At 37.9% G+C, this 26,304-nt stretch overlaps 1 protein-coding gene across 2 annotated transcripts in view; it reads left to right on the forward strand.

The window, feature by feature from the left end:
- Positions 1-394: 394 nt before the first annotated feature.
- Positions 395-26,304, forward strand: part of ATM (ATM serine/threonine kinase) — an 82,507-nt gene continuing 56,597 nt past the window's right edge. For both annotated transcript variants that reach the window (XM_067289966.1, XM_067289972.1), the window contains exons 1-18: positions 395-449; positions 2,402-2,503; positions 2,588-2,700; positions 4,105-4,250; positions 4,705-4,869; positions 11,685-11,850; positions 12,142-12,380; positions 14,289-14,452; positions 14,849-15,018; positions 17,091-17,462; positions 17,987-18,181; positions 18,518-18,613; positions 19,639-19,864; positions 22,189-22,320; positions 23,046-23,171; positions 23,281-23,370; positions 24,384-24,555; positions 25,773-25,972. In XM_067289966.1, the coding sequence (XP_067146067.1) occupies positions 2,432-2,503; positions 2,588-2,700; positions 4,105-4,250; positions 4,705-4,869; positions 11,685-11,850; positions 12,142-12,380; positions 14,289-14,452; positions 14,849-15,018; positions 17,091-17,462; positions 17,987-18,181; positions 18,518-18,613; positions 19,639-19,864; positions 22,189-22,320; positions 23,046-23,171; positions 23,281-23,370; positions 24,384-24,555; positions 25,773-25,972 (2,844 nt within the window). In that variant the 5' untranslated portion in view covers positions 395-449; positions 2,402-2,431. The remainder of the gene's footprint in view (positions 450-2,401; positions 2,504-2,587; positions 2,701-4,104; positions 4,251-4,704; positions 4,870-11,684; positions 11,851-12,141; positions 12,381-14,288; positions 14,453-14,848; positions 15,019-17,090; positions 17,463-17,986; positions 18,182-18,517; positions 18,614-19,638; positions 19,865-22,188; positions 22,321-23,045; positions 23,172-23,280; positions 23,371-24,383; positions 24,556-25,772; positions 25,973-26,304) is intronic.

Consider the following 26,304-nt stretch of genomic DNA (forward strand, 5'->3'; position numbering starts at 1 on the left):
CGCCCCGCCCGCCCCTTCCGCCGGAACCCGCCGCCGCCGCCGCGCATCCGCTTCCCGGGCCGCCGCCGCCCGCACGTGCGCGTCGCGCCCGCCGCCGCCGCCGCCGGCCGTTGAGCCGCTGCGCGCGCTGCGCTCCCGGCCCGGCCCTGGCCTGGCCGCCCGCGACGCCGCTCGGAGGTGGGCCTGCCCCTGCCGCCGCCCCTGCCCCTGCCGCCGCCCCTGCCGCCGCCGGGCTCCGCGGGCCGCTGCGGGCCCGGCCGAGGCCGCCGCAGGCGCCCGCGTCTTCCGCGGGGCGCAGCGCCGGCGGCGGGGGGGCTGCGCTTAGTGAAGCGCGCCCTGCCTCCGCCCGCGGCTCCTCGAGCGCTGCTTCCTTGTCCCGTAAACGCTTTCTGCTGCGGGGGTGAGTGCGGTCGCGGCTCGGTGGTTGGTAACGGCTGCGAAGAGGAACGGTAGGTGCGGTCAGCCTTAGGGATCTGTCACCGTTGTCATTACAGTCGTTAAAATACCTTTAAATACCAATAAAAGAAAACTCTGCTTTCTTCCTTCTTGACCCCCTTCCCACACAACATATTGCATGGCATGTTGCCACAGTTCTCAGTCAACCCTTAATTTTTCATCCCATCAGCGTTTTAGAAGCCATTACTGTTTGAAATGTTGTTTCTTGCTTTCTGCTATTTTCAGCATGAGCAGCAGGCTAGCAGAGGAACACTTCCTTGCTTAACTGAGCTTGGCTGTGCCCTAGAGCAGGCCTTTCAAGCATACCATCATCTCCTTTTCATAAACATCTAGCTAGTCACCATCCCTTTCTGATCATATTTAGTCAGTGCCAATTCTGTGTTGATTGTCTCCATCTTATCCACTCTCAGCCACAACTGCACGCTGGTACCTTAACGTTGTGTTTCACAGTCTTCTCAAGTTCTGGTCACCTTTAAGACATCTAGATACTGACTTACAAGAAAGAGAGCAGGAAGGGAGACATGCGAATATGGGACAGGAAAAAGGCTTTTCAAGTGCTGACGTTCCCATAAATCTCAGCACTGTGATAAGATGGAAAGATGATCTTCCTTAGGGGATTAAAGGCAGAGGCTCAAACTCTTCTAGAGAAACAAGAGCTCTCGGGATTCAGAGTTTTATACGCAGGACTATCAAGTTTGACATTTTGTCAAAAAACATGTTCAGTATTTTTTGTCTGTGATGCACTGTGTAGATATCATAAATGTCAAACTTTTGAAATCTGCTGTTTTGTTTTTGCTTTAGAAAGGACATATGTTAGGGACTCCTGCCTCTGGTTATTCCACGTCATCTCTTCTGCCCTTTTTCTCCTCATCTCAGTTTTTGGTGCAGTTAAAGTAATCATGTGGATTGTAAAGCAGTCAAAATAATTTGCTATTAAAATGTGGTTTCCAGAGATGTGTGAAGTGACCCATTCGTCTCAGCACGATCTCAGTTGAATCCAAATGAAATGAATATAGCCTAAGACAGTAGATCTTTAAAGTTTTGATTGCCTTATTTATCTAAATGGTTATTTATGTATTCTCACTTCAGTGTTCAAGGGCCAGTGATATGCATCATGTACACTTCTCAGCTCCTTCCTGCAGCCTCAGCAGCATGTGCTTGGTGTTAGTTACTGCCAGCAGGTCCATCTCGGTTTTTTGGACAAGAGTTTCTCTTGAGGCTAGTTTAAAGGAAGGGGTAAAAGGAAAAGCATGGATACTGTATACAATTCCATAGTCATGATCTGCATCAGCATAATTTTCTGGAAACCAGAAATGTAAGGTCAATCTGATTCTGACCTGTGTTAAAGTAGATGGGGCATGATCTTAAGTAGTCACAGAAGGAAAAAGTCTTTTTCTCCTATCATTGATATTTGAACATCTTTCAGTATTTAGAGTCCAGGGGCATTTGCCAATATGATGGTGCATACCTGTGTAGTGAAGGATGTTAGAGTGGAAGAAAGTTTTTTTCAAAGGGCTGCCTTCTCCTGATCAGCTTAAGAGTGCTTCCAATAACTGCTACGTCCTGAAAGTTAGTGCTGTTTGCCTGATTAAAATGACACAGAGCTGAATGTAATCTTATTACCATTCATTCTGTGTTGTCTCACCAACTCTCTGCTTTTTCATTCATCAAAAAAGAAGGAAGTCAGTTGTGTGAAAGGGGTCTTTGCTGTTACTGTCAACAACTGCTGCTCGTGGGAATAGACTGCATTCTTGACATGACACTTTCTGCTTCTGTCTTGTGAGCAATAACACCAACCCAGAGATGAATGAGCTTTTCAGTGAAATAAGGCTGTTGTGTTTGATACAGAATTTTCAATATATTGCATTTCCAATTTTTGAGCTGGCTGATTTGGCTCTGTGTTAAATAAAATAATTTATTTCATCCTTTTTTTTCCTGTTTGCAGATACAAATGATTCTCCTGTTAAACTGAACCATGAGTCTTGCCTTACATGATCTGTTCATTTGTTGCCGTCAGCTTGAAAATGATAAAGCTACAGTGCGAAGGGTAATAAAGTTTCTTCTGGTGTGTATCGTTCGCAATAAAGGGAATGATTAATAACTTTTTTTTCCCCCTGAAATACATTTTCAGAAAGAAATTGAAAATTTCAAGCGACTCCTCCATGATTCTGAAATAGTTCTCCAACTGGACCGGAATTCTGATTCTAAACAAGCAAAGCAACTCAGCTGGGATGCTGTATTTGAGTAGGTTCTTTCACTGTCCAGAGCAAAGCACTGTTTGTTTGTTTGGGCTTTTTTTGGTGAATGGTCACAGTTCTCTTACACGGAATATTATTATTTTGTTTATTAGGCTTGTTTTAATGCTTATCTTTCTGCAGATTGATTGAGGCTTCTTGTCAGCTTATAAACAAGAAATGACTTATGTTAGTCTCTAAAAGAAGTAAATCTAAAATAGCCAAATAATGCATTAACTGGCTCAGTGCAACACTTTCCACATACAGAAGATGCAGGGGCGCATACCGGGTTATAAATGTATAAACAGTAGACCTAACTGTTGAGAAACTGGTTGTTAATAGGTGGTTAGTCTTTCTTGCAAAAATAATAGTTACTTTCTGTTATTGAAAAATTTCCTCTGCGTCTGATTTTCAATTTATAGTTTATATCTGGATTATAGGTAGCTCATTTAAAATTTTTCTGTTACTGAATTCTTCAAGACTCAGTAGAGGGGCTGTGGCTTGTAAACTAAAGAGGTCTGTAGAGACCCATCTTTGATATAATTCCTTTAGATGTGCTACAAGATTGTACTGAGAAGGAGTGGGATACATTTTTAGAGCAGTTGGGGCCCAGTGCTATTTTCATATTAAAACGGTGTCTGAAGTATTAGTTTTTATAGGCAGGCATCTGGGCAGATTTCCATTATGCTTTTTAATCATATGGCATTTGAATGGTTCTTGTTTTACAGCTGTACCAAAATACTGTAAGAAGCATTCAATATATTTCTTATGTTGCTTTTGAGATGGCCAGACTCTAACCTGAATACAAGTAGCAAGCCATAAAATCTACAGAAATTGCAACAAAGCCAGTAAAATGTTGAATCTATTTATAATATATGTTAATTTTATATGATAGAGAATTATTATTTTAATACATGAATAATCCCTTCTTCACATTGCTGGAAGGTTTGTATTTTTCAGGAAGTGTATATCTGTTAGGTCCAAAAGTATTCAGTTAAAACATCGTGTCGACTATAAGTGAGCTTAAAAACAGAAGGACTTGAAGGTTTCCCTCAATCCAGGCACTGAAGAGTACTACTTACTTTTTTGCACTGTATGTTGCATCATAACTAACAAGCTTTAGTATTGCTTTTTTCCTAATCATGGATTGTGTGTTTAGCATTATGCAAAGTATATAGGAATATTCAGTTCTTATTCAAGGTGCTTCTGGATCATCTTTAAGGCTATCAGCTCCTTTTATAAACTATTTCCATCATGCTTACATTGTAATATATTTTAGCGTTTAATAGTGCTTTAGAATCAGAATTGCTAAATGAGCAAGTAGTTGAGTTCTAAGTTAAAACAGTGTTTACTTATTTTACTTTGGTCAGAAATGTGCAGATCCTTGATTAATGTCTCTATTGTATTTTTGAAGAGCCCTGCAGAAATATTTCCAGAAAGAGATGGAAAGCCTCACACTGACAAACCCAAATGTATCTGTTTCAACCCAAACTTCCAGACAGAAAAAGATGCAAGCGATTGGCAGTTTGGTCAAATACTTCATCAGACGTGCTAATAAAAGTCAGTAATATATATTCATATAGAATTATTGATTCTTTTATTTGGTATTTTACTTTCAACTCTTAATTTTTGCACTGAAGCAAGTTATCAGGGTGGGGTTTGTCTTGCCCACTTTCGGTTGTTAAATAAATTAAATTTAAATTTTTAAATTAATTTAAATTTTTATTTTTTAAATTAAGTTTAAATTTTTTAATTACACAAATCTTCATGTGAATTAGTCATTTGTATTACTTACCTTGTTGATGTTGACAGTGCCTTTTTATTTATTTGCTTTGTGTATAACTGATGTATCCTTTCTCTTCTCATAAGTAGCTTAATTCTTAGTAGAACTGTTTCTGAATTGTATTTTTTTTTCCAAGTGAACATGGAAATATTCATTTTACAAGTCATTAATTCCAGATCTGTTATGCAAACTTTGGATTAATTGCAATGCTCACTTTGTTTCTTCACATAGGAGGACCCAGACTGAGGTGTCACGAACTTCTAAATTACATCTTGAAAATCATGAGAGATGCAACAAGTTGTGCGATTTATGGAGCTGACTGTAGCAGTATACTCCTAAAGGATGTCCTTTCAGTAAGGAAATACTGGTGTGAGATATCCCAGCAGCAGTGGTCAGGTAACATTTTTAAGCCTACTTACAAATGTCTTTTGCTATTATGGCAGTATGTTTAAATGTGTTTCAGTTGTCTCATGCTATTACTGCAAAGCCCTGTTATGTGAGGTACTACACAAAACACATGAAGAAAAATAGGATCAGCCCTGAAGACTTACAGCTGAAACAAAATCAATCCCTAGTCTTTGTTGCTTAGTTTCTTTTTTGCATATTATTTATCTATTTCCTGCTGAAACATAGGTGCTTATATACAATCAGTGTATGTATGCATGTTCTCCGCAGGACTTAATGTGTTACAAATCCATGGAGTTTGTATACAGGAAATAGTCTCAGTAAAACTGGTCTTGGTGTGCAGTTGTTTACAAGTTGTAACTAGGTATTGGCTGCTATAGTTTTGATATAGTTAATGTACTATAATTAAATTTTATTATCTGACTTTTGTTGGCTCACACAGATCCTAAAAAGCATCGATTCAATGTTGTTATCTGTTAATACTACATATAAAGAAAAGATGAGAAAGCGTAAGGTTTAAACAGACAAAAACAGATTAAAATGTTGGTATAGCATGCAGCCTCCGCTGTGAGTGAAAATGCAAATGTAATTTTTTACTTTTCAGAGGATTCGGTTTGACTCCAAGACAATTAACTTATAAATGTTCTCCAAGCTGAATGTATTTTGAATCATCTAACTGGCATGTAGTGAACTCTCCACTCATCTGTTTTGATTTGTTTATGTAATAGCATAGATGATTAGTAACTTGAAAAAAGAAGGTATTAGAAGTTTTACAGTCTAGTTCGTTCAGTCTCGCATGTGTAATTCTGGAGAAAGTGTAGAAATACAAAGCACTGTGCTATGCAAATAGTGATAGAATTTGCTATCAGTCAGACAGAGTTTGGATTTCTGAAAATTATTTCTAAAAAATATTTTGCTCTGTAGCTTGAAGAGAGTTGCTTAACTCCAGAATAGAAATAAACCTGCAAAGAACTCGGAAGAGGAGTCTGGTGGTATTGGGAGTGAAGGGGAAGGTGAACGCAACTGTGACGAAGGCTAGAAGAGCACAGAGACTGAACAGTTCAGAGTAGGAGAAGGGATTGGATAAATGAGTGTGGGCTGAGTGTGGGATCTGAGAGGTTAAAGGAGTTGGTAGCATTTGGCCATGGAAATAGGACTGGAAGTTGAAGGGGAAGCTGAAACTGTGGGGAGGTTGCCTGAGACTAGGAGCCAGTGAGGGGAAAAACAAAAAGGGACTGTCAGCCTGCAGGTTGAAGCAGAAGGCAAGGACATGGACTGATTGCGTAAAGAGGCTGGGAACTAGAGTTCAGAGCAATAATCAGAAGGCATCTGAAAAAGAGCTGGGTACTCAGGAAGAACTGAAGTTAGGCACAAAGGGAGTGGGACAAGAAGCCAGGGAAGTCAGAGACAGATTTTGAAGAAGGCAGAGAAAGGAAGTTGAGACTGAGTGTCATTGGAAAGGTACGTACAGGTTGCATGAGGAGCCAGGAAGAGTTGTTGTTTATTAGTTTGAGGTAGTTTAGGAACATGGAAGTGAGCTGAATCTATTTACGAGGTATGGGCATCTGGGGAGAGAAACTGTGAGGTTAGATTGTAAGGGATGTGGGAAGGTAATTACTGAAGTATGGCAGGACCAAAGGATGTAAGTCTAGAGGAAGTCAGACTTAAATCCATTAGTCGAAACAACTTTTATTAAGGGAAGGATATGTGAGCTTTGTAAAAGTATCTTAAACTTTTCTAGCCATTCCACCTTAATGCTTGTTTATAAGATCTTGGAGCGCAATGGAGAAGTCTGTTTTCTATTTATAAAATCAGTGATCTGGTACAGGAGTCAAAGATTAGAACATGGACTCTGGCTGTTGCCAGATTTGGTGAGCAAATATCTCCATGAGGCGCTCTTATCTGCTGGAAGTTCTGAGCTTCTGAATATTGGCAGTCATACCTGTATAAACGATGAGGAGCACTCATATTGGCATATAGTGGCATCATCAAAGGTGTCACCAGAGGCCAGTGGAAACTGTATGTAGTAGGAGCTGAACTCAGTCTTGCTGAAGGAAACTGGAAGTCCCATGAAGTGGTAATGAGACCTTGCGCCCCTTGCATCTTGGGCACTGACTTTTTAAGGAATAGACATTTTAAAGCTCCATGAAGACATTGATGGGCATTTCACATTGCCTCTGTGGAAATGAATGAGGACACCCCTTTGCTGTCTCAACTGCCTGCCATCTCAAAAGGAGAGTCAGTGGTAGGACTGCTAAAGACGTCACTTAAATGTGCTAGTTGCAATTCGGATGGTGCACCAGCAATGGTATCGGACCAACAGAGGTTGATTTGGTCCCATACATGGTCTTACCAAAGAACTTGGAAAGTCAAGAGGTGGTTGCTCAAACCCATTCACTCTTCAAAAACCCTGTCTGGCCAGTGGGAAAACCGAGCAGGATTTGGAGATTAACGATAGATTATCAAGGTTTGAATGAGGAAACCTCACCCTTGAATGAAGCAGTACCAGATATACTAGAACTACAGTATGAACTCGAAGCAAAAAATGCTGCCTGGTATGTGACTATCAACATAGCTAAAGCATTTTTCTCCATTCCCCTGACCCCTAAGTGTAAAGCCCAGTTTACCTTTACCTGGAGTACACTGTGCCTAGAACCACCTGCCAAAAGGATGGAAGCATAACCCCACCATCCAAGGTTTTGGAAGAGGGCAGTGCCCCAGAATGCTTACAGTACATCAGTGGCATTGTGATATGGGGAAACACTGTCCAAGAGGTGTATAACAAAAGCAAACAGACAACTGGAATTTTACTAAATGCCAGATTTACGATCAAAAGGATTAAGGTGAAAAGACCCATGCAGAAATAGGGTGTCGAGGGGCAAGATAGGTGCCATCACATTCCTACTGATGTGATTGACAAGATCACAGCAATGCCACCACTGACCAATAAAAACACAATGTGAAACACAAATGTGTCTTGGAACAGTGGGGTTTTGATGAGTGCACATCCCCAGATACAGCTAGCTTGTGAACCCACTGTGCCAAGACACCAGGGAAAAGAACTCAATAGAGACCTGAGCAACAATTAGCTTTTGACCAGGTAAAACAAGCAGCACATGTGGTTGCTGTGGGCCCTGTCAGAACTGGTCCAAATATCCAAACTGTGCTATACACCACAGCGAGGGACCAATCAACCCAATGGAGTTTATGGCAGAAAGCACCTGAAGAGACCAGAGGAAGACCATGTGGCTTCTGGAACTGAGGCTATCGATGAGCCAGGGAAAATTATACCCTGTCAGAAAAAGAAATATTAACTGCTTATGAAGTAATCTGGGCAGTGTCTGAAGTTGTGGGGATGGAATCAGAAATGCTGCTGGTCCCTCGGCTGTTGCTACTTCACTGCATGATAAAAGGAGAAATACCCTCAACTCACCACATGACAAGTGCTACCTGGATGGCCCTGGTTACCCAGTGGGCTCACATTGGGAAACAGGGACATTCAGGCCTGCTGAAAGAGTTGATGGATTGGCCTGAAGATCATGATTTTTTGGGGCCGCACCTGAGGTGTTACCACATGCTCAAGAAGCCCCAGAATATGACAAGCTATCCAAAGAAGAGCTAATGGTTCTTGTTGAATCATTGGCTACTGGTAAAGATGTAAAGCTGCCATTTGGAATCCCATCAAATGGGTAATAAAATTGGATGAAAGTGAAGGACAAGCTATGGAGTTTGCAGAAGTCCAAGCCATAAGACTGGGAATCGAAGTAGCATTACAGAGGAAACAGCCCAAGTTGTACCTGTATACTGACTCTTGGATGGTGGCCAGCACTTTCCAGGGCTGGCTTACACAGTGGAAATGGAGGAATTGGCAGAGACAAGGAAAGCCTGTTGGGGTGTTAACTTGTGGCAAAGCATCACACAGGTTTTGGAAAAACCCGATATGTAGGTGTTACTTGTTGATGCCTGCATCCCACAGGAAAGAGACACCAAAGAACAAATCAACAACCCTCAAGCAGACCAGACCAGTCAGATCATGGTAATCAACAAAGACCTGGACTGCGAACATAAATTGGAACTATTTGTAGTTTGATAGGCTTATGAAACATGAGGCCTTATAGGGCAAGGTGCCATCTAACGCTGGGCAAGAGACTGAGCAGTAGACTTGTCTAAAGGTGCCATTATACTTGTATGATAAGTACTATACACAGGACTAAGTGAAGAACTATAAAATTTATGCATTAGTGGAAAAAACTGAACAACAAAAAATTTTAAAGCATGAAAGATGACATTTAAACTACCAATTTGGAGATGTGTGGCAAGTAGACTACATTGGACCTTTGTTCAGGGCTAGTAGGGAGCATCAATGTAATGTAGCCATGGTAGAAATGACTACGAGCTGGCTAGAGACTTGCCCAGTAGCCCATGTCACTGCTGAAAGCATGATAATGTGTCTCAGAAAACAAGTTTTGTTTTGGTACATCTGAAAGAATTGAGTCTGACAATGGCTCTCAGTTCAAAAACAAGATGACAAAATTATGGACAGATGACCGTGGAAGTGACTAGATATACCATGTCTCCTATTATTCCCAGACCTCAAGAAACAGAGCCAACATTTTTAATTATCAATACTGTTATAAGAAACCAGAGGAGGCTGAAAAATGTCTCAAGAAGTAGCAAAGTCTCTAATCATAAAGAAAAAAATAATTTAAAGAAACAGTTTGAACTCAAGTAACAGATGAGTGTAACCTTGAGTAGTCTTAAAAGAAATGGTTTCTACAGTCACAGTGAAAGCCAAACTGCAACGGTCTAATGGCCTTGGTAGGGCTTTTTGTTTTTTTTTTTTACGGAGTGATCCTTTAAAGAATGACAACTTGAAGAAGCCAAACCTACTGATAAAATTGTTGGTTTCAATAAAGTTCTTTTAAACAAGTGTGTAAGTAACTAAATGAATCCAGGAAAGGGTATCAAGAAGGTAAAAAGTTTGAAACAAAAAGGAAACCAACAAAGTACTAGCTGTGCTTAAGTTAGAGGTTGAGAGAAATGTGGGTTAATTAAGTGTATATAAAGGTTTGAAAAATAATAGTGAATAATAAGGTATTATTAAGCTAGAATAAAAATGGATATACAGCCAAGAATCCCCCACTGTGGCTGACTCTTGTACCCTTATATCTTTTACAGAAAAGATTTCTGTATATCTTTTATATATGCAAGATATCTGTACCCTTATATCTTTTAGGAGAAAAACAATTTGTAACCACTAATTGGAACAGGAATCTTTGTATAGTGTCTGTAGATCTACCAGTAAGAATGCGAAGATGAAACATGTTTGTTCCCACCTATGTGAGAATGTAAAACCAATGCTACTGTGGTTAAATTGGTAATTGTACTACCTATCATGTCCCAGTAATCGCACTGCCAAATGTGAAAAACCTGTCTAAAGAAAGTATTTGATGGACAGTACCCAGCTATGAGGTTGAGCGATACCTAAATTGCATCTCCCAGAGCCAAGCAAAATTAGAGACACAAATTACGAAATTGTTAGAGGGCCCAGATATCCACTGAACAGTAGAAATCAAAATGTTACATTAGCATAAGAATGTGCCTAAGACTGCTCTCAGTGTAGGCGCTGCACCTGAAGCACATTGGTATGATGCAGTCTCTGATTGTAGCCCAAATGCTCCTGCCTTATTCCATCTCCCTGCTCATCCCATTTTCATATTTTTCGAAGCACATACAGTCTTAATCATCATTGTTATAGTCCTATATGTAAAGATTTGGAGACTGTCACAGATGGTGCTATTTATGATTCAGGTACCCTCCCACAGCATATTGTTAGACAAGTGAGTGTTAAGGAGATGTGGAGCAAGGGGTGGAAAGTGTCTTGGCCAACTGAGCTGGCATAACTTGAATAATTAGGCTGATGTCAGGGGCCCACCTTTGGTATGTTGTTATGTAGTTGTTAGGGATGTAACTTTTTGTTAGAGCGCATGTTATGGAAAAAAAACCAAACATATTTGACAGAAATAGGAGAACTGAATTTACACAAGTATATTTGCCCGGCAATATTTGACATGCAACACCAGTCAGTGAGCTCAGAGTAGTCCACCAACAAGTAAACATGAAACAATATGGATGATGTGCTCCACTTCATAAAACTTACTTACCTCAGCCTGAAGAGGGGCAACACAACTCTACCTCAGGGGATGCCTGACCATGGAGGACCTCCAGGTACACCTGGGAGGACCAAGCTTGTGCGGCCGGGGCTAACACGCTTAATGACCCTACTGCTCCCAACCACTGACAACCACTGCATATAACAGAAATATGGGAGTCCTCAGTACCAACTCTTTTGATCTACTGATCTGTTTCTGTTGCATCAAATTATTTGTTAATGTACGTGTAGCTGTTGATTGCTTCCGACTGCTTTTATTGTGGTGTTCCACAACAAATGGAGCCTGCTGTGCTGAGCAATCCATGTAAAGGGAGCTGAGTGTGGAAGTAGTTGTAAAAGTCAACCATATGGCTATAGCTACTTTGCTCTGTGCAACACAAAGCGAGTTGTATCCCAGCTCAGAATGAATGTAGTTCTCCTTGAAGGGTAGACAAGCCCACATCTGTTTTCTTTTCTTTGTGGTTAACTTTTGTGAATAATCACGTACAGCTGAAATGAGAATACTTTTTTTCTCTGTATTTAATGTAATATTTTGCTTAAAGTACTTTTCATGTCATCCTCTTAAATACATATTTTAGATGTATATATGCATATTTATAACATAAGTATATACATTTTTTTGTTACATTTGTAGAGCTGCTGATCCTGTATGGCCAATTATACCTCGAACCTTCTGGGAAGATTAATAGAGTTTTGGTGGCTAGGATAATTCACATGCTCATGAGGGGATATTGCTTCCAAACTGATGGGTTGAGTTCTGATATGTTTATCTTCTTTTCAAAAGCAATGCAGTGTGTGAGGTATGTTGCAAGTGCTCCTTTTGTATCCTAATACCTACTTTGAGAAAAAACTCATTTCAGGTATTTGGGATTAGACTTGAGTAATAACAGATATGTTACTGTGGACATATTTTGTTGGTTTATCTTTGAGCACTGATTTAATACATCCTTTAAACTATTAACAACTTATGTATTTGTTAGGCAGATAATATTCAGAGTACAATACTTGCTAGTATTTACATTTAAACAATTCCTGTGATAAGAAATACGATTATTTCTTCTGGAAGTTTGAGTGTTTGGTTTACATTGCAGGCAGGAGAAAAACACTGCAGGCCTGGATCATATTCTTGCAGCAATGAATATCTTCTGCAATACATTTGCTGTCAACTGTCGCATACGGATTTGTAAAATAGGAGAAGAAATTTTGCCTACAGTGCTTTATATATGGACTCAGTATAGACCAAAAGATTCCCTGAAAGAATCAATAATTGAGTTATTTCGACTTCAAGTTCATATTCATCATCCAAAGGGTGCAAAATCTCAGGAAAAAGGTACAATAAAAAGTTCCGCGCTTTTTTTTTTCCCAGCACTGTGTGTGGTTGTTCAAATTACTATGCTTAATTTCTGAATTTTGATACTGTATTGCAAACGTTAATGGGAATAACTATTGCTTGTTTCGTACTATAGATTGATATTGACTGAAACTGAAAGTGAGTTTTCAAAATGTATGCATTAAAAGAATATTAATTGTATTAAGTCCTGTACAGGATAATAGTTTTTTTTATCCAAAGGCTAAAATCGTAAAGAAAACAGATACTCTTCCTTCCTAATTAATAAACCAAAGCACAAAGTTTTGGGGGAAAGGTAGTAATAGTTTAGACTGAGTTTAGATTGGCACATGTATTCATATGTTATTAGGTTTATTTAAGCCCAGAAATGACTACTATGATATGACTAAGTCTGCCTTACTGTATAATACAAATCAAAGAGCATCAGTCAGTAATTTGTGCCTGTCTATCATGGCCTATTTTAACTATACAATCATCTTTTAAAAAAGTGCTTGTTCTTGACTTAGACTGAGTACAAATGGTAAAGAGTTTATACTTAGTATGAATTTATCCATTGCATTTCATTGTAGTCTTTCCAGTTAGATGAAGAATTGTTTATTAGAAACTTTTATTTCATGTATTACTTGTAAACTGTGATTAAATTATCTCTTAACTGTATTCACTTCTTTTTTACTTTATTTGTTCTTCATTATAAGACTGATTGCTAAAGATCTGAGACAAAACATCAGTGAGGGAATGGCGCTGTATTTCTAATGATTTTTATGATTTGCTAGTTAAGAGGTTTTTATGAAGTTGGATATGCCATACACATATTTGGATTGCCATTCTTTGGAGAGTGGTGGTGTTATAATCGAAGTGGCCTAACAACATAAATGTGGCAAGGTGTAGAGGGAGAATAACAACTTTTAGTAGATCACTTTAGTATAGATAGCAAATGTGTTGAAGCACACATTTTATGTACTGATTGATTGTTCAGTGTTAGTGAATACTAACTTGGTTTCTCATTCCTTGCATCATCCTGTTTATCTTTGTTTACTATTGCCATAATTTTATTATTTTCTAGGTCTGTTAGTGACAAACCTCTCTAGTACTCGAGGATTTACTCTTAAAAAAAACCCTTTTTTAAAACCTTAGCAGCTTAAAGAAAACCTACAGTCCACTTTTCTGGGGGAAAAAACTTTTTTGAATGGAAATCATTTTATCTTTTATGTGTGCAGATATTTAACTGCGGTCATTGCTGCTTTAACAGTTTCCTATTTAATCCAGTAGTTCCTAGTTCATTAGCATATCTGAGAGATATGAATGCATCAATCTTAAATAGAGAAGAAAAATATAGGAATTTATTTCTTCCTTATTCCCAAGAGATATTGGATCTTATTGGTTATGTTTTTATTTTAATTTTGATTAACAGAAATTGTTTTGTGTAGGGCTAGTTATTCTTCAGGATGCTTGTTTTGTACGAGTATGTTGATGGACAGTACTATAACACTGTCGGTTAGAAGTAATTTGAAACACTTTTCATTTCCTTGGGCTGAGAAGATGAGCTAATCAAACATTTCTGGCAAGTGCTGGAAGATTATTCTAATTCTTTTGTGAGCCATGCAACAAATTGGCTATGGGAGAGATGGGAGTTTCAGCTTCCTCAAGTATTAGATGCTTACCTCTAAGTTTTCCTCTGTCGGAGGAAATGAATGATTCTGTTCCCCCTTTTCTTTGCAAATGTTCAAACACAAAATTTTGTGCTATTGAATCTATAGAAAAATAGCATTTGTTGTCAAACTTTATATGTTTTACTCTGATTTTGGCTGTATCGCATAGTCGAGGTAGGTTTACATACTGTATGAAGTGGGTGGTACATTTGTTATCTTTACATTATTTTTGCATTTACAGGTGCATATGACTCAACAAAATGGCAAAGTATCTTACATAATCTGTATGATCTGCTGGTGAATGAAATAAATCTTGTAGGTAGTAGAGGAAAGTATTCTTCAGGCTCACGTAATATTGCTGTAAAGGAAAATTTGGTTGAGTTAATGGCTGATATTTGTCATCAGGTAACTTATTTATATATTTTTAGTTGAGTATAAAGTTGGTATATGTACTTAATGTGTTGTATGTTTTCCTTTCTCAAGTAATACAGCTTTAACATTTCCCCAGAATTGCTTACTGAAATATTGGTACCTTTTGTCCCTTTTCTATTGTGTTTAATTGTTAATTTTTTTTGCAATTTAGAAAGTTTGGACTCCTAGATTATAGTAGATTTCATTATTGTTGCTTATAAGAATGTAAGCATAAGTTCCACTATAATAGATAATAATAAATAATTTTGCGTATTGCCTCTTAAGAGGCTTTGTGCATGGTAAAAAATTGACTAGTCTAGTTTGAAATTTCAAATTTTCTGTAAATATTGTTTTTTTCATTTGAGTACTTGTTCATATCTCTTTATAAAGGTCTTTACTGATGATACCAAAGTTCAGGAAATTAGCCAGTCATATGCCGTTTCACAAGGAGAGTCCAATAATGGAACAGTACCAAGCAAACGCAGGAAGATTGAACTAGGCTGGGAGGTAATTCGAGACAACCTGCAAAGATCACAGAAGGATTTTGATGTCATACCTTGGTAATAACATCTTTCCTTGAAACAAATATCACTACAGACATCTTTTTAAATGTAATTGTTCTCCTGAATGTATTTTGCTTTCAAATGAGGTGTGTGCACCTGCTGTAATTAGTGTGACTTATATGTAAGCAATAAGCTTAGTTCTCACAGCATTTGGAAAGTAGTAATTAGTGTTCTTGGCAATCTTGCTTTAAAAACTTGGTATCTTTGGTTTCCTAAGAAAAAAACAAGTGAGGTCTGTGTTGAGTTGTAGTGGTATAAGATATTACTACCCCTGATTTTTTGCCTGTCTTTTGTGCTAGATAATACCTATCTTTACGTAAGGGAGCGCGTGTGCGTGATCCAACATGTGAGTATTATGAAACTAAGTTGAGGTTTACTGCTCTCTTAAACTGGCTGTGTCACGGAACAGCAACCACTAATAGTTTGGCAACTCAGGACTAGTTCACACAGTTTGCCTTAATATGTAGCCTGAAAACTGTTCAAATGCAAAGCACTAAGCTTGGGCCCTGAGGCAGGGGAGTTTTGGAACTGGAGGTATAGCTGAACATCATCTTCCATTGACTGCCACAGGAGAAAGAATCTCTGGCAGAGCATTGCAGGATCTATAGATGTTATTAAAAGACCACAGCTAGATTTTTCCAGAACTTACCAGTTGTAGTTCTAAGTCCAAGAATGTTGATCATTAGCTTCGATAGATTAAATTGGATATTACTATTCCTCGCGGTCAACCTGACTCTTTCTTGGAAATTGTTGTAGAAGATACCAGAACAGCTTAGCTACTTGTATGTCATGTCCTGAGCTGCAGGGAGCGGGACGAGGTGATATTGTTCATGGTATTGAGGCAAAATAACTATTTAGGATCTGACTGAGAAGTAAACAAGCCATTCTGCATAGAGGTGACAGTCTCCAGGAAATGCTAACAGTTACATGATTTAATCATTTTCACGCTCATGAGTCGGCACAATGGTAGGCAGAAGTTTTAACATTTACATTACTGGCTTGGATAACTAACATAACAATAACTAACATGATGAAAATCTAACCAAGTGATGGAGTTAACATCAACTACTCACTTTTTATGGGGGCACTGGTTTGAATCATATTAAAGATTGACACCATAAAGTAAGAACGTATCTCTGCTGTGTTCATTATTTCAAAATCGCTGAAACCCAAATGTTGAGATGCCATATTTTTCAGACAATGACTTAATGGCATTCTGTTATTTAAGCTGAAGAAAATGCCAAAAAACAAAGAATAATTAGAAATCAATTTTGTGCAGTGCTAATGAACCTTTAATGCTGCAGTCAGGAAAACACACAGGTGCTAAACTGATGATATACTGGCAAATTTTTGTGGCTCTTGCACCATTATCTCCCTAGCTGTCACTTCTATGACTATCCTTACTCCTTTTACAGACACGGTATAAAGATAATCCAAATATTAATAATGTTTCCACTTAGGCTGTTTTAATGTTTTCCCTAAAACCTAATTCATCACTTCCATTTGGTGATGGATGAATTTACAGTGCAGGAGGCTCATAAAGCAACATGCTATAGCATACTTACTTATACTAACATACTTATATTAAGCAACAATTTATTATACTTTTCTTCAGTGGCCAATTGTTTGAGAAATACAACATCTGTATTCAAAAGCCAGTGATCTTACATTTTCTGATTCTTTAGGCTTGTTCACTCCATCTCAAGGCTTGTAATTTAAGACTGTAAATGTTTTTTTTTCTTTGACTTCCAGCCAGACTGCCGGGTTATTGTAATCAAACCCTAGTTTAAACTATTTTCATCTTTGGGGACGATACTGTGCTAACTGAAATCTGTAAGAGTATTGTCTTCTCAGATTCCTCTAATTTATCATATGTTAGATTTTCAGTAACTACAGTCTAGTAATTGTAGTCTGCTTTTTCATTTAGAATAGCCTAAGATTTCATACACCTTATTTCCTTTTTGTTTCTTCAGAAAATTCACGTTTGCTCACTTAAATCACACTTTAAGCACTTCTTGCTTAATCACACTTCCTGTTTCATATTAATTGCTTCGCTTTCTGTTTTCAAGGTTACAGATTACAGCTCGATTAATATCAAAGTATCCCATGAGTCTTCCAAATCATGAAATACCTCTCTTACTCAATGTACTTCACCAGTTGCTGCCTCAGCAGCGACGAGGAGAAAGGACCCCACATGTGCTGAAGTGCCTTATAGAGGTGGCTTTGTGTCAAAACCAGAAAACTGATTTGAAAAGCACCCACAAGTTGGAGCTCCAGAGAACCTGGGCAAAGATTTGGTCTCTTACCATTCGCAGCATAAGTTTTCAGCAAATTGAAATAGAGAGCTTTGGGCTACTTGGAGCCATGATTCAAGGAAACCTTGTTGTAACAGATAAAGAGCTCTGGAAGATATTTGCAGGACCTGTATGCAAGCCTTCAAGGTAAAATGGGAAGCAAGGATAATGATTGTGTTGGATTAACATTGCTTTTTAATTTATGCAAATAGAAAAACTGTATTTATTGTTATGGCTATTTTTCTAGTTAAGAACTCACAAAAGTCCTGTTTCAGCATTTGAAACTGACAGAAGCACATATGTAAGTCTAAAAGTAGAAGTGGAAGAGAAGAGGCAAGCATCTTCAAATGTAAAATCTGACTGAAAGAGATTTGATTTTTTAAGTTAAAAAGTATGTTTTCTCCTGAATATATTTTGATTCTGAAACCAGTGTTCTGATATCAGTGTTCTGAAATAGACAGGGAGCATCTGTAACAGCCAAAACATGGCTTTTGAAAATGCAGAGATTCTTATAAATTTGTATTCTAGTATGCATGCTTATTAAGTTGCTTATCATGCTCCCAGAGCTGTCCAGCATACACAAATACTAGCTGACTCTGCTTTAGAATACTGTTCAACAAATACCACATTGTTGTTTCTCACAAATGCTCTGTGTTCCTTTTTTGTTATAGTTCTGCTATATGCTGTTTAGCATTAGTGATGTCTGCCTGTTCAGTGCCAGAAAATGTAGATGTAGGAATGGAACAGAATAATTGTGAAAGAAATCTGGGTTCCATGTTAAAGGAGGCAATAATGAAATGGGTACTATCCTGCTATTTGGAGGAAGAAATGGAAGAATGTGCAGAGTTGCCTCCTGTGCTATGCAGGTAAAATCTTTGAGCAGAACTTTATATGTAAACTCACCTTATAATGCAGAAAGTTGCCCAGGAAAAAGTGGAGTAGCAGAATTGTATGTTGTTAATGTTTTGGTAGAGTTTATAGGGTTTTTAAAGCTTACTATAGGATGTCATTTGGGGAGTGTAATTTAGCTATGTGTCCATAGCATAGCAGATTGGTGAGGTATATGTGTTAGAAATCTTAACTGAAAACTTAAGCTTCTGTGAATGTATAGAGTGAATCTGGTAAATACTTGTGTACAATTTAGCAATCCCAATAGCTTGTCCGACTGAAAGAAAACACAAAGCAATTTTCTTTTTTTACAGCGATTTTCCTCATCTTTTGCTACAAAAAATTCTTGTGAGCCTTACAATGAAGAACTGTAGAGCTGCAATTAATTTTTTCCAAAGTGCTGCTGAATGGTATGTTTTTAAACCAATTGTTGTAGATACTTAGGCTTCTTAGATTTGTCATTATAGCAAACAATGACAATGAAATGCATAAGTTCCTAAAGCTCTTTTGCATCTTTCTGTAAAACGTCTTTCAGACTCCATAGTAGAGCTTTTGCAATCTATTAAGGTGCCTTAAGCAGATCTTTACAATAGTCTCTTGCTGACCGTCAAAGCTTCGGGTACTGAACAAAATATCTTACAAGAGAGTGTATCATCTCTCTTCAGCAATGCAGCTAAGTAAAATAATTATAACAGGTTTGGCTCTTTACACATAAGTAAATATTAGCTATTTTTAATTAGCTATTTTCATTACAATTGTATGTTTTAAATAATGTGCAAATTTGTATAAACATGTATCCATGCTTTTTTAACATTACCTTCCATTCTAGAGGAAACATATATCTTAGGAGTTTTCTAGAAGGTAGTATCTATAAAGGCTAGATGGTTACATTCCATGTGTCTTCATGCCACTCCAACTATATGTGTGGCCCCAGCCACAGGTTACTTGTGCCTGTCAAAGTCACTGTGAGAATGCTGTTGCATCTTTCACTGATGCATTATGTTCAAGTGCTTGGACTATATCCAGTTTCCTCTTAATGAAACTAAAATGTTTGTGTAAGTTTTTCTGCTTTATTTTTCTATCTAGAAGTTAGAATACTAGTTTCAGTGTTGCTGTGAGCTTCTGCTCCAATTCTGAGAAAGTAGGTTGAGGTCAGCTATCTTTATATAAAACAGATGTTGCTGTATAAACTGCACTAGAACTTATGATGTGTGTGCAGGCTTTATTTTTCTTTATCTCAGAGCTAAAATGGCAAGTATGCATTCCATAGAGAAATTCACCTCAGAAATGATAAAGATCAACCACAATTTGGAAGCAGACAAAAGATAAAATATTTTATTTTGCTTCTATTTATTTCTTACCTTTAAATAATAGCTTTAAAGACTTGTAGGTTATATACAGTCTGTTAAAATAAGAATGATGTCTCTTCTTCAAGTGTGCAACACTTGCAAGGGAAAGAAGAAATCAGTTTTGCTGATGTTGAAGAGCTGTACCTGCAGACAACGTTTGATGAAATGGATATTTTCAGTAACTTTGCAGTAAACATTGGAGATAAAAATGTGACTGGTTCGAGACTTGCCATCAACCAAAATCTTAGGGAAACATTGGAGTACTGTCTTACAGCGATGTCAGAAAAGCTTTTAAGTAACTACGCTCCTAAGGTAAGTTAGAAATTACTGTTGAATCTCTATGTTTGTGCTGCCAAACAATATAGTTTCAAGCCCCAGAGTGTATAGACTTTCATTCCTTTTGCTGCTAAAAATGAGTTGCAAGCATTAATAAAAACCATCCAATAATATGAAAGACAGAAATCTTTATTTCTTTATATAATTGTCAAAATACCTATAGTTCCCGTAGGTATGTAGGTACTTATGAGCTGTATAGAAGTGGAAGTGTGTGCAAAGCTGCTAGGTAAACCATTGTTGCCGTTTTTTGTGATGTCTTCTTCCACTTCTGTCCTCTTGTTGGAGAGAGGACTGAGGAGAGATCTTATCAATGTGTATAAGTATCTGAAGGGAGGATGTCAAGAAGATGGGGCCAGACTCTTCTCAGTAGTGCCCAGCAATCGGACGAGAGGCAACAAGCACAAACTGAAACACAGGAAGTTCTGTCTGAACATGAGGAAAAACTTCTTCACTGTGAGGGTGACTGAGCACTGGAACAGGTTGCCCAGAGAGGTTGTGGAGTCTCCTTCCTTGGAGATACTCAAAAGTGCCTGGACGCGATCCTGTGCAATGTGTTCTAGGTGACCCTGCTTGAGCAAGGGATGTTGGACTAGATGATCTCCAGAGGTCCCTTCCAACCTCAACCATTCTGTGATTCTGTGATTCTTGCCAGTTTTCAGCCAAGATAGCCTGAGGCGTAGATATCTCAAATACTTAGGATCCTAAAAATTTTGTAAAAAGAGACAACTGTGTAGAGGAGTAACTGTAAAGAAAGCTGCAAATAAAGCCTATATTAACAAGAACACAGCCAGTGTTCAAGGAGACTGATGATCCCCCTCTATGCAGCACTTTTTAGACTGCATCTAGAATACTGCATAAAATTTGGGCCCCCCCACTATAAGACAGACATTGAGAAACTGGAACAAGTTCAGCAAAGGGCTGCTGAGATGGTCAGGCTGGAGCACTTGCCCTGTGAGGAGAGGCTGGAGGAGCTGGGCTTGTTCAGCCTGAAGCAGAGACGGCTTCAGGGACACCTGACAGTAGCCCCCAGGGCCTACCCAGAGGTCATTGAGGAGAGAGAGCCAGGCGTTTCAGTGGTGCATGGCAGGAGAACGAGGGACAACAGACATACATTGAAACAAGAGACGTTCACACTAGATACAAGGAAAAGCTTTTTCCCCATAAGGACAATCAGGCAGTGGCACGGATTGCGCAGAGAGGTTGTGCAGTCTTCTTCCTCAGAGGTTCTCAAGATCAAATTGGATGAAGCCCTGACCATCTGGGTCTCACCTCAGAGCTGACTGCTGTGAGTGGGAGCATGGACCAGTGACCTCCTGCAGTCCCTTCCAACCTGAATTATCCTGTGTGGAACTTGTTTAAACAACAGAATCTCTCTTTGGGGGAAATACCTTGGCTTACGGGGGAAGAGCTACCGTATAGTGGTGAAAGATTTACAAAAAGGAAAGGGATAGGCTTTTTAAACTTCAATTCCTTTGACAGGCTTGCGCTGATTTTAATATAGTGGTGTGACTTCCTTCCAACTTGTTAAGATTCTATAAGATGTTTCAAGCTGAGAGAGGCAATACCAGGGTTTGTAACAAAATACTGACAGTTAGGAATTAGGAAACTTATTCTGGTTTTGCAAGTGTAATAATGGTGTTTATGCATAAGTTTTCCTGTCTTTTACAGATAACTACTTTTCAGGAATGTGATAGCAATGCTTTTTAGTCTCCCTTCCTGAGAAAATAAGACAAATAATTATTTGTCTGCTCTTTCTCCTCCTTTTATCCAAACAATTTAGACAGGTGAAAAGGGGTCTCTTAAGATATCCCTGCAACAGGCCTGCATGCACTCACAGCCCTCTAAGATATTTGTCTGTTGACACAGAAGCTGCTAAGAAGCATGTTATTAATTTACAAAGATGGCAAGAGGCAGCAGCAGAAATGTGTTCATGACTAGGCACATACTGTCTCTTGTCCTGGCAGGAGGTAAAGGAGATAAGCAGAGTGCATGGGAAGAGCTGAAAATATTACTATGATGGAATCCAAAGGAGAGGGAGAATTTATACTGTGAATATATAATGTGAAGAAGCGTAGGGGCCACGGGACATGCAGAGGGTGTTAAAACATGGAGAGCCAAGAGGATGTGTTAGGGAGCTTGGGCAACTGCAAGGTGCAAAACCCTATGATGCAAAGCTTCATTAATTCTGATAAAATACGTGTGTAAGAGCTTGAGAGTTAAAAAGAAACACTAGAGAATTCTGTATTTTAGTGAAAGTTTAACATTAAACCACTAGTATTTATCCTTTGTATTTGATTTAGTCCAAGCTTATTGCTGCAGAACACCTTGTCCGATGTGTCAGTCTCTTGATTGGTGTTCTTGGTTGCTATTGCTACACTGGTATATTTACTGAAGAGGATGCCTGTAAATCAGAGTTGTTCCAGAAAGCTAAGGTAAGCAACAGTATGTTTGGGAGCTGTTAAAAATACAATAAACCATTAAATATAAAATCATTAAAAAAATTATATTCATATTAACACATTTTCAGAGCATGAATGTTTCCGCTGATTTCTGCCTTAAAAAAGCATAGAGTTGAGAGATACCTGCTGCTGAATGTTACTGCTGCCGAAATAGAGGCATCACTGAAATTCTATCAAAACAGCAATAAGTCAGTTTTGTAGCAGAGGGTATTCTAAATATTGATAAATTTCTATATCACCCCTTTAAAAAAAATAGTCAGGGACCATGTGGCCAAAGGACTATTTAAGAGGATAGTAAGTCTTTTCATTTAAAGGTTTTTTGCAGGGATTTGTTAAGATCCTTTGATAGTTTAAGCCAGTATGAAGACAGCTCTTTTTTTTTTTATTATGTGAGGAGGTTTTTTGCTTAAATATGGAAACCTAAGTATTACACATTATGGAGAGATGCCATATTTTTCTTTTCTGATTAAAATGCTAACATTTCAGATGGTCCATGTGATCTTTTTGTTACTTCTAGAGGGGAATGAGTGAAACAAAAGGAAAAAAACCACAAATGTTGTGCCCAAAACCACTGGTTCACACTATATATATCAAAGCTTGAGTATGGATGAGAATCACATGTTCTTTTATCTCTGTGTATATGCCAACATATAAAGGAATTTAACTGAGGTATTTTAACTGTGTTGTGTTTTTACTAGTCTCTCATTCATTACGCTGGAGAAAGCATTTGTCACTCTAAAAACAAACTAAATGAAGATGCCCAAATCAACTCACTGAGGACATTGATAACACAGTATACAAAATGTTTATGCAACTGTACCAAGGTAGAGTGTATAAAATAATTTTTATTTCTTCCTTAATGAGTTCACAAACTAGGATATGGTACTTGAAAAAAAACAAATTAACCTATTTGTACGTCTTGCTTTCTTACAGAACAGTGCTAATAAGATGCTGTCTGACTTATTCCTGCGTTTGTTAACATCAAAACTTATGAATGATCTTGTAGATATTTGCAAACATCTGGTAAGTGCATTCTCCATGTTTCTAAATGCAGTGCTACTGTATGGGAGGACTGTTTATACATTATAATAATTTGGAGGCAAACTAAATGAGATACCTATTATAAAAATATATATATATGTATATACTGAGTTTTATGGAGATTTCTAATTAGAAACATTTCTATTTAGCAATCTTATATTGTGAACACAGGTGTAGGGAGAAAAAAAAGATTTGATGAAAGTCGGCATGCCAGCTTACATTAAACAACAAATTGTATCATGTTAATCTTTGGAAATTTTTTAATACATTATTAGAGTAAAAATGTATACAGACTATATGCCATAGAAAGAATTTCTGTATCACACAGCATTTAACTTTATTGGATATATAAAGTTTTAAACATTTATAGGTTGATGGATTTATGTGCTTTAAAATATTTTAAAAGGTGTTTCCTAAATAGGTATTAATTCTTTTAACTGTAAATGGCTCTCCTTTCTCAAAAATAACTGACAAAAGTAAATAGGGTAGCACATGACTGTATTTAGCAAAAACTTAAAACTTCTCTTTTTGGCATATTGGGTTGTAGTCAGGTCTAGGTTGGCAAAATCCTTTGTATTTCAGGTGAGGAGAAACTAAGAATCTTGCCATCTAGCAGAGAAAGCAGTAGTTACTGTGCCTTTCAGAAAGGTCACATGCCATCCTTTCATTTCTGTATAATTATGACAGTAATGCCAACCTTTAAAGAGAGTTGCTTTTCAAATGCTAACAATATCCTTGGCATTATCTAAAACACAGCGGATAGTACCTGTCTTAGGAACCTTGTGTCCTAAAGAGAGTAGTTCAAATCAAGCAATTTACATGCCTGGAAGATAGGTTTATCACAAAAAGTTAAATTCATAAATTCAGCGTAGCACTTATTTTTCTTCACCGTTTTTAGTTCACTGGGAAACTGTAGTGTTTTTCCTTGTTTTCATGCTTGTGGTGTTTCTCCTGCCATTAAAAGCCAACTTTAAAAAATACAATGTTTTTGTCAGATGACATATACTGGAAAACCAAGTGAAGTGGGAGAAGTGGACCTAATGAGGAATGATCCTGAGGAGAGTATAATGGAAGTAGATAATCAGGTACCTGATGATCTATTTGATGGTCCTTCTGTGGCTGATATCAGTGATACAAATGAATCTGGTGAGATGCAAAATGTAACTGGTAAGTCTTCTCTGTGTCCAAAACTATTTGCAAAAGCTTAAGACAGCTTTTTTCCCCTTGATTTTAAAACTTGCTCTTTGCTTGAATGACAATGAGATGTCAAATTGTGCTACTTTGAGTGGGCTAATAGTTGAACCAGGTACTTTCTAAATACTAATAATTCTTTTGCACTTTGTTAGTGTTTTGAAGACATTAATGAAGTGTTCCAGCTCATTTGGAAAGGAGAAGTCTTTTTATTTTATTTTATAAATAGTAAAATGCCAGCAGAGAAGTTAGCTAGCTTGCTCAAGGTTGGACAGAGGCTTTGGCAAAGCTGAGAATAGAAAGTGCATCTCTAGGCTACCTGTCCAGTCTTCTGTTCTTCCTTTTCTTAAAGATAGCCTTATTTCACTTTTCTCCTTTTCCTGATGAAAAGTTATTGGCCAAGTCAGCTTTCTTACAGCTGTGGGTCTGTAGGACGGGAGCATGGATTTGTGTCCTGGGTACAGGTGTTTATTCCTGTTAGGAACTAAAATTACTGATATTCTCTTTTGTTTTAATGTCTTTCTTAAAATGATGTGCATCTTAGTTTTTAATCAGGACTATGATTTCTGTCTTATTGTTGAAGGGAAAGGAAATCACGGTGTTACATTACTACCACAAACTGTAGCTGGTCTTTTATTCCCACCAAGTAGGACAAGTGTCTTTAGAAATATCTTCTTCAACCATCTGATAAATAATTGTAAAGTCTGGGATGGCAGAAAGTGACAAGAGTGCTAAATGCGACAGGAAAATGGCATTCGTATCTATTTCTTTTAAGTTATAAATGAAATTTGTATCAGGACATTAATATAGTGGTAATGGTCATAATTTCAATTTTGGGAAGCTTTGAATCTGTAGCCTAAAATATATCCTAAATAAGAGTTAACAACACAAAGGAACACAGCTGCGATGGTTCTGCTGAGTTCATTGTCTGTATCCCTGATGGAGAGACCAGCCATATGTATGGGCACGTACAGTGAAAAGCCTCTGTTTTAGAATGTGTCTTTTTAGATGTGGGAACAGACTCAAGAAGCTAGTTATTGATGCAGCACTTAGGCTTGCCCAGTAGCAAATACCCTTCGAGGCTGTTACTGTTATATCCATTCTGAGACCTTAGTTTCGTAAAGACATAAAATGTTACCAACCTTTTTATTGTCCCTGGCGAAGCATTTCTAACATGCAAATCTTATTTTCAGGTGCTTTGAGCCCATTAGCTGAAGAACAGTTGACAAAGCAGGATTTACTTCTCCTTGAAATTCTGAGGTTCTTATGCATTTGTGTAACTACAGTCCAAATTCAGAAAGTAAGCTTCCGAGCTTCTGATATACGGAGGAAGCTGTTAATGCTAACTGATAGAAGTACCTTTGATAGTGCTAAACCATTGCATCTGCACATGGTGAGTGTGAGATTTTTTTTTCCAGATTTTTCTTTTTGCAGTCTTGATTCTGTACATGTATTATTTTTAAAACTATATATTCTTAATGGCCTTTCTATGGCAACAGTCCTTTGAGAAGACATTAAAATGGCTACTTACGGTGTTTAAAAGTGTGCTGGGGTGGAAGAAAGAGGTTAAAACTTGTTGTAAGCCAGAAATTAAACAGCTGAGATGTATAAACATCTTGCCTTTATCATTATTTGTTGAATGGCTAGAAATGGTCTCTGTAGTAGAATGGGATCTGTGTTTCAGTTTATGAAGGAAATATTTTTGACTGCCAAAATATAAAATTT

This window comes from Apteryx mantelli, chromosome 1, assembly GCF_036417845.1.
Source record: "Apteryx mantelli isolate bAptMan1 chromosome 1, bAptMan1.hap1, whole genome shotgun sequence".
In the NCBI taxonomy this organism is placed as follows: Eukaryota; Metazoa; Chordata; class Aves; order Apterygiformes; family Apterygidae; genus Apteryx; species Apteryx mantelli.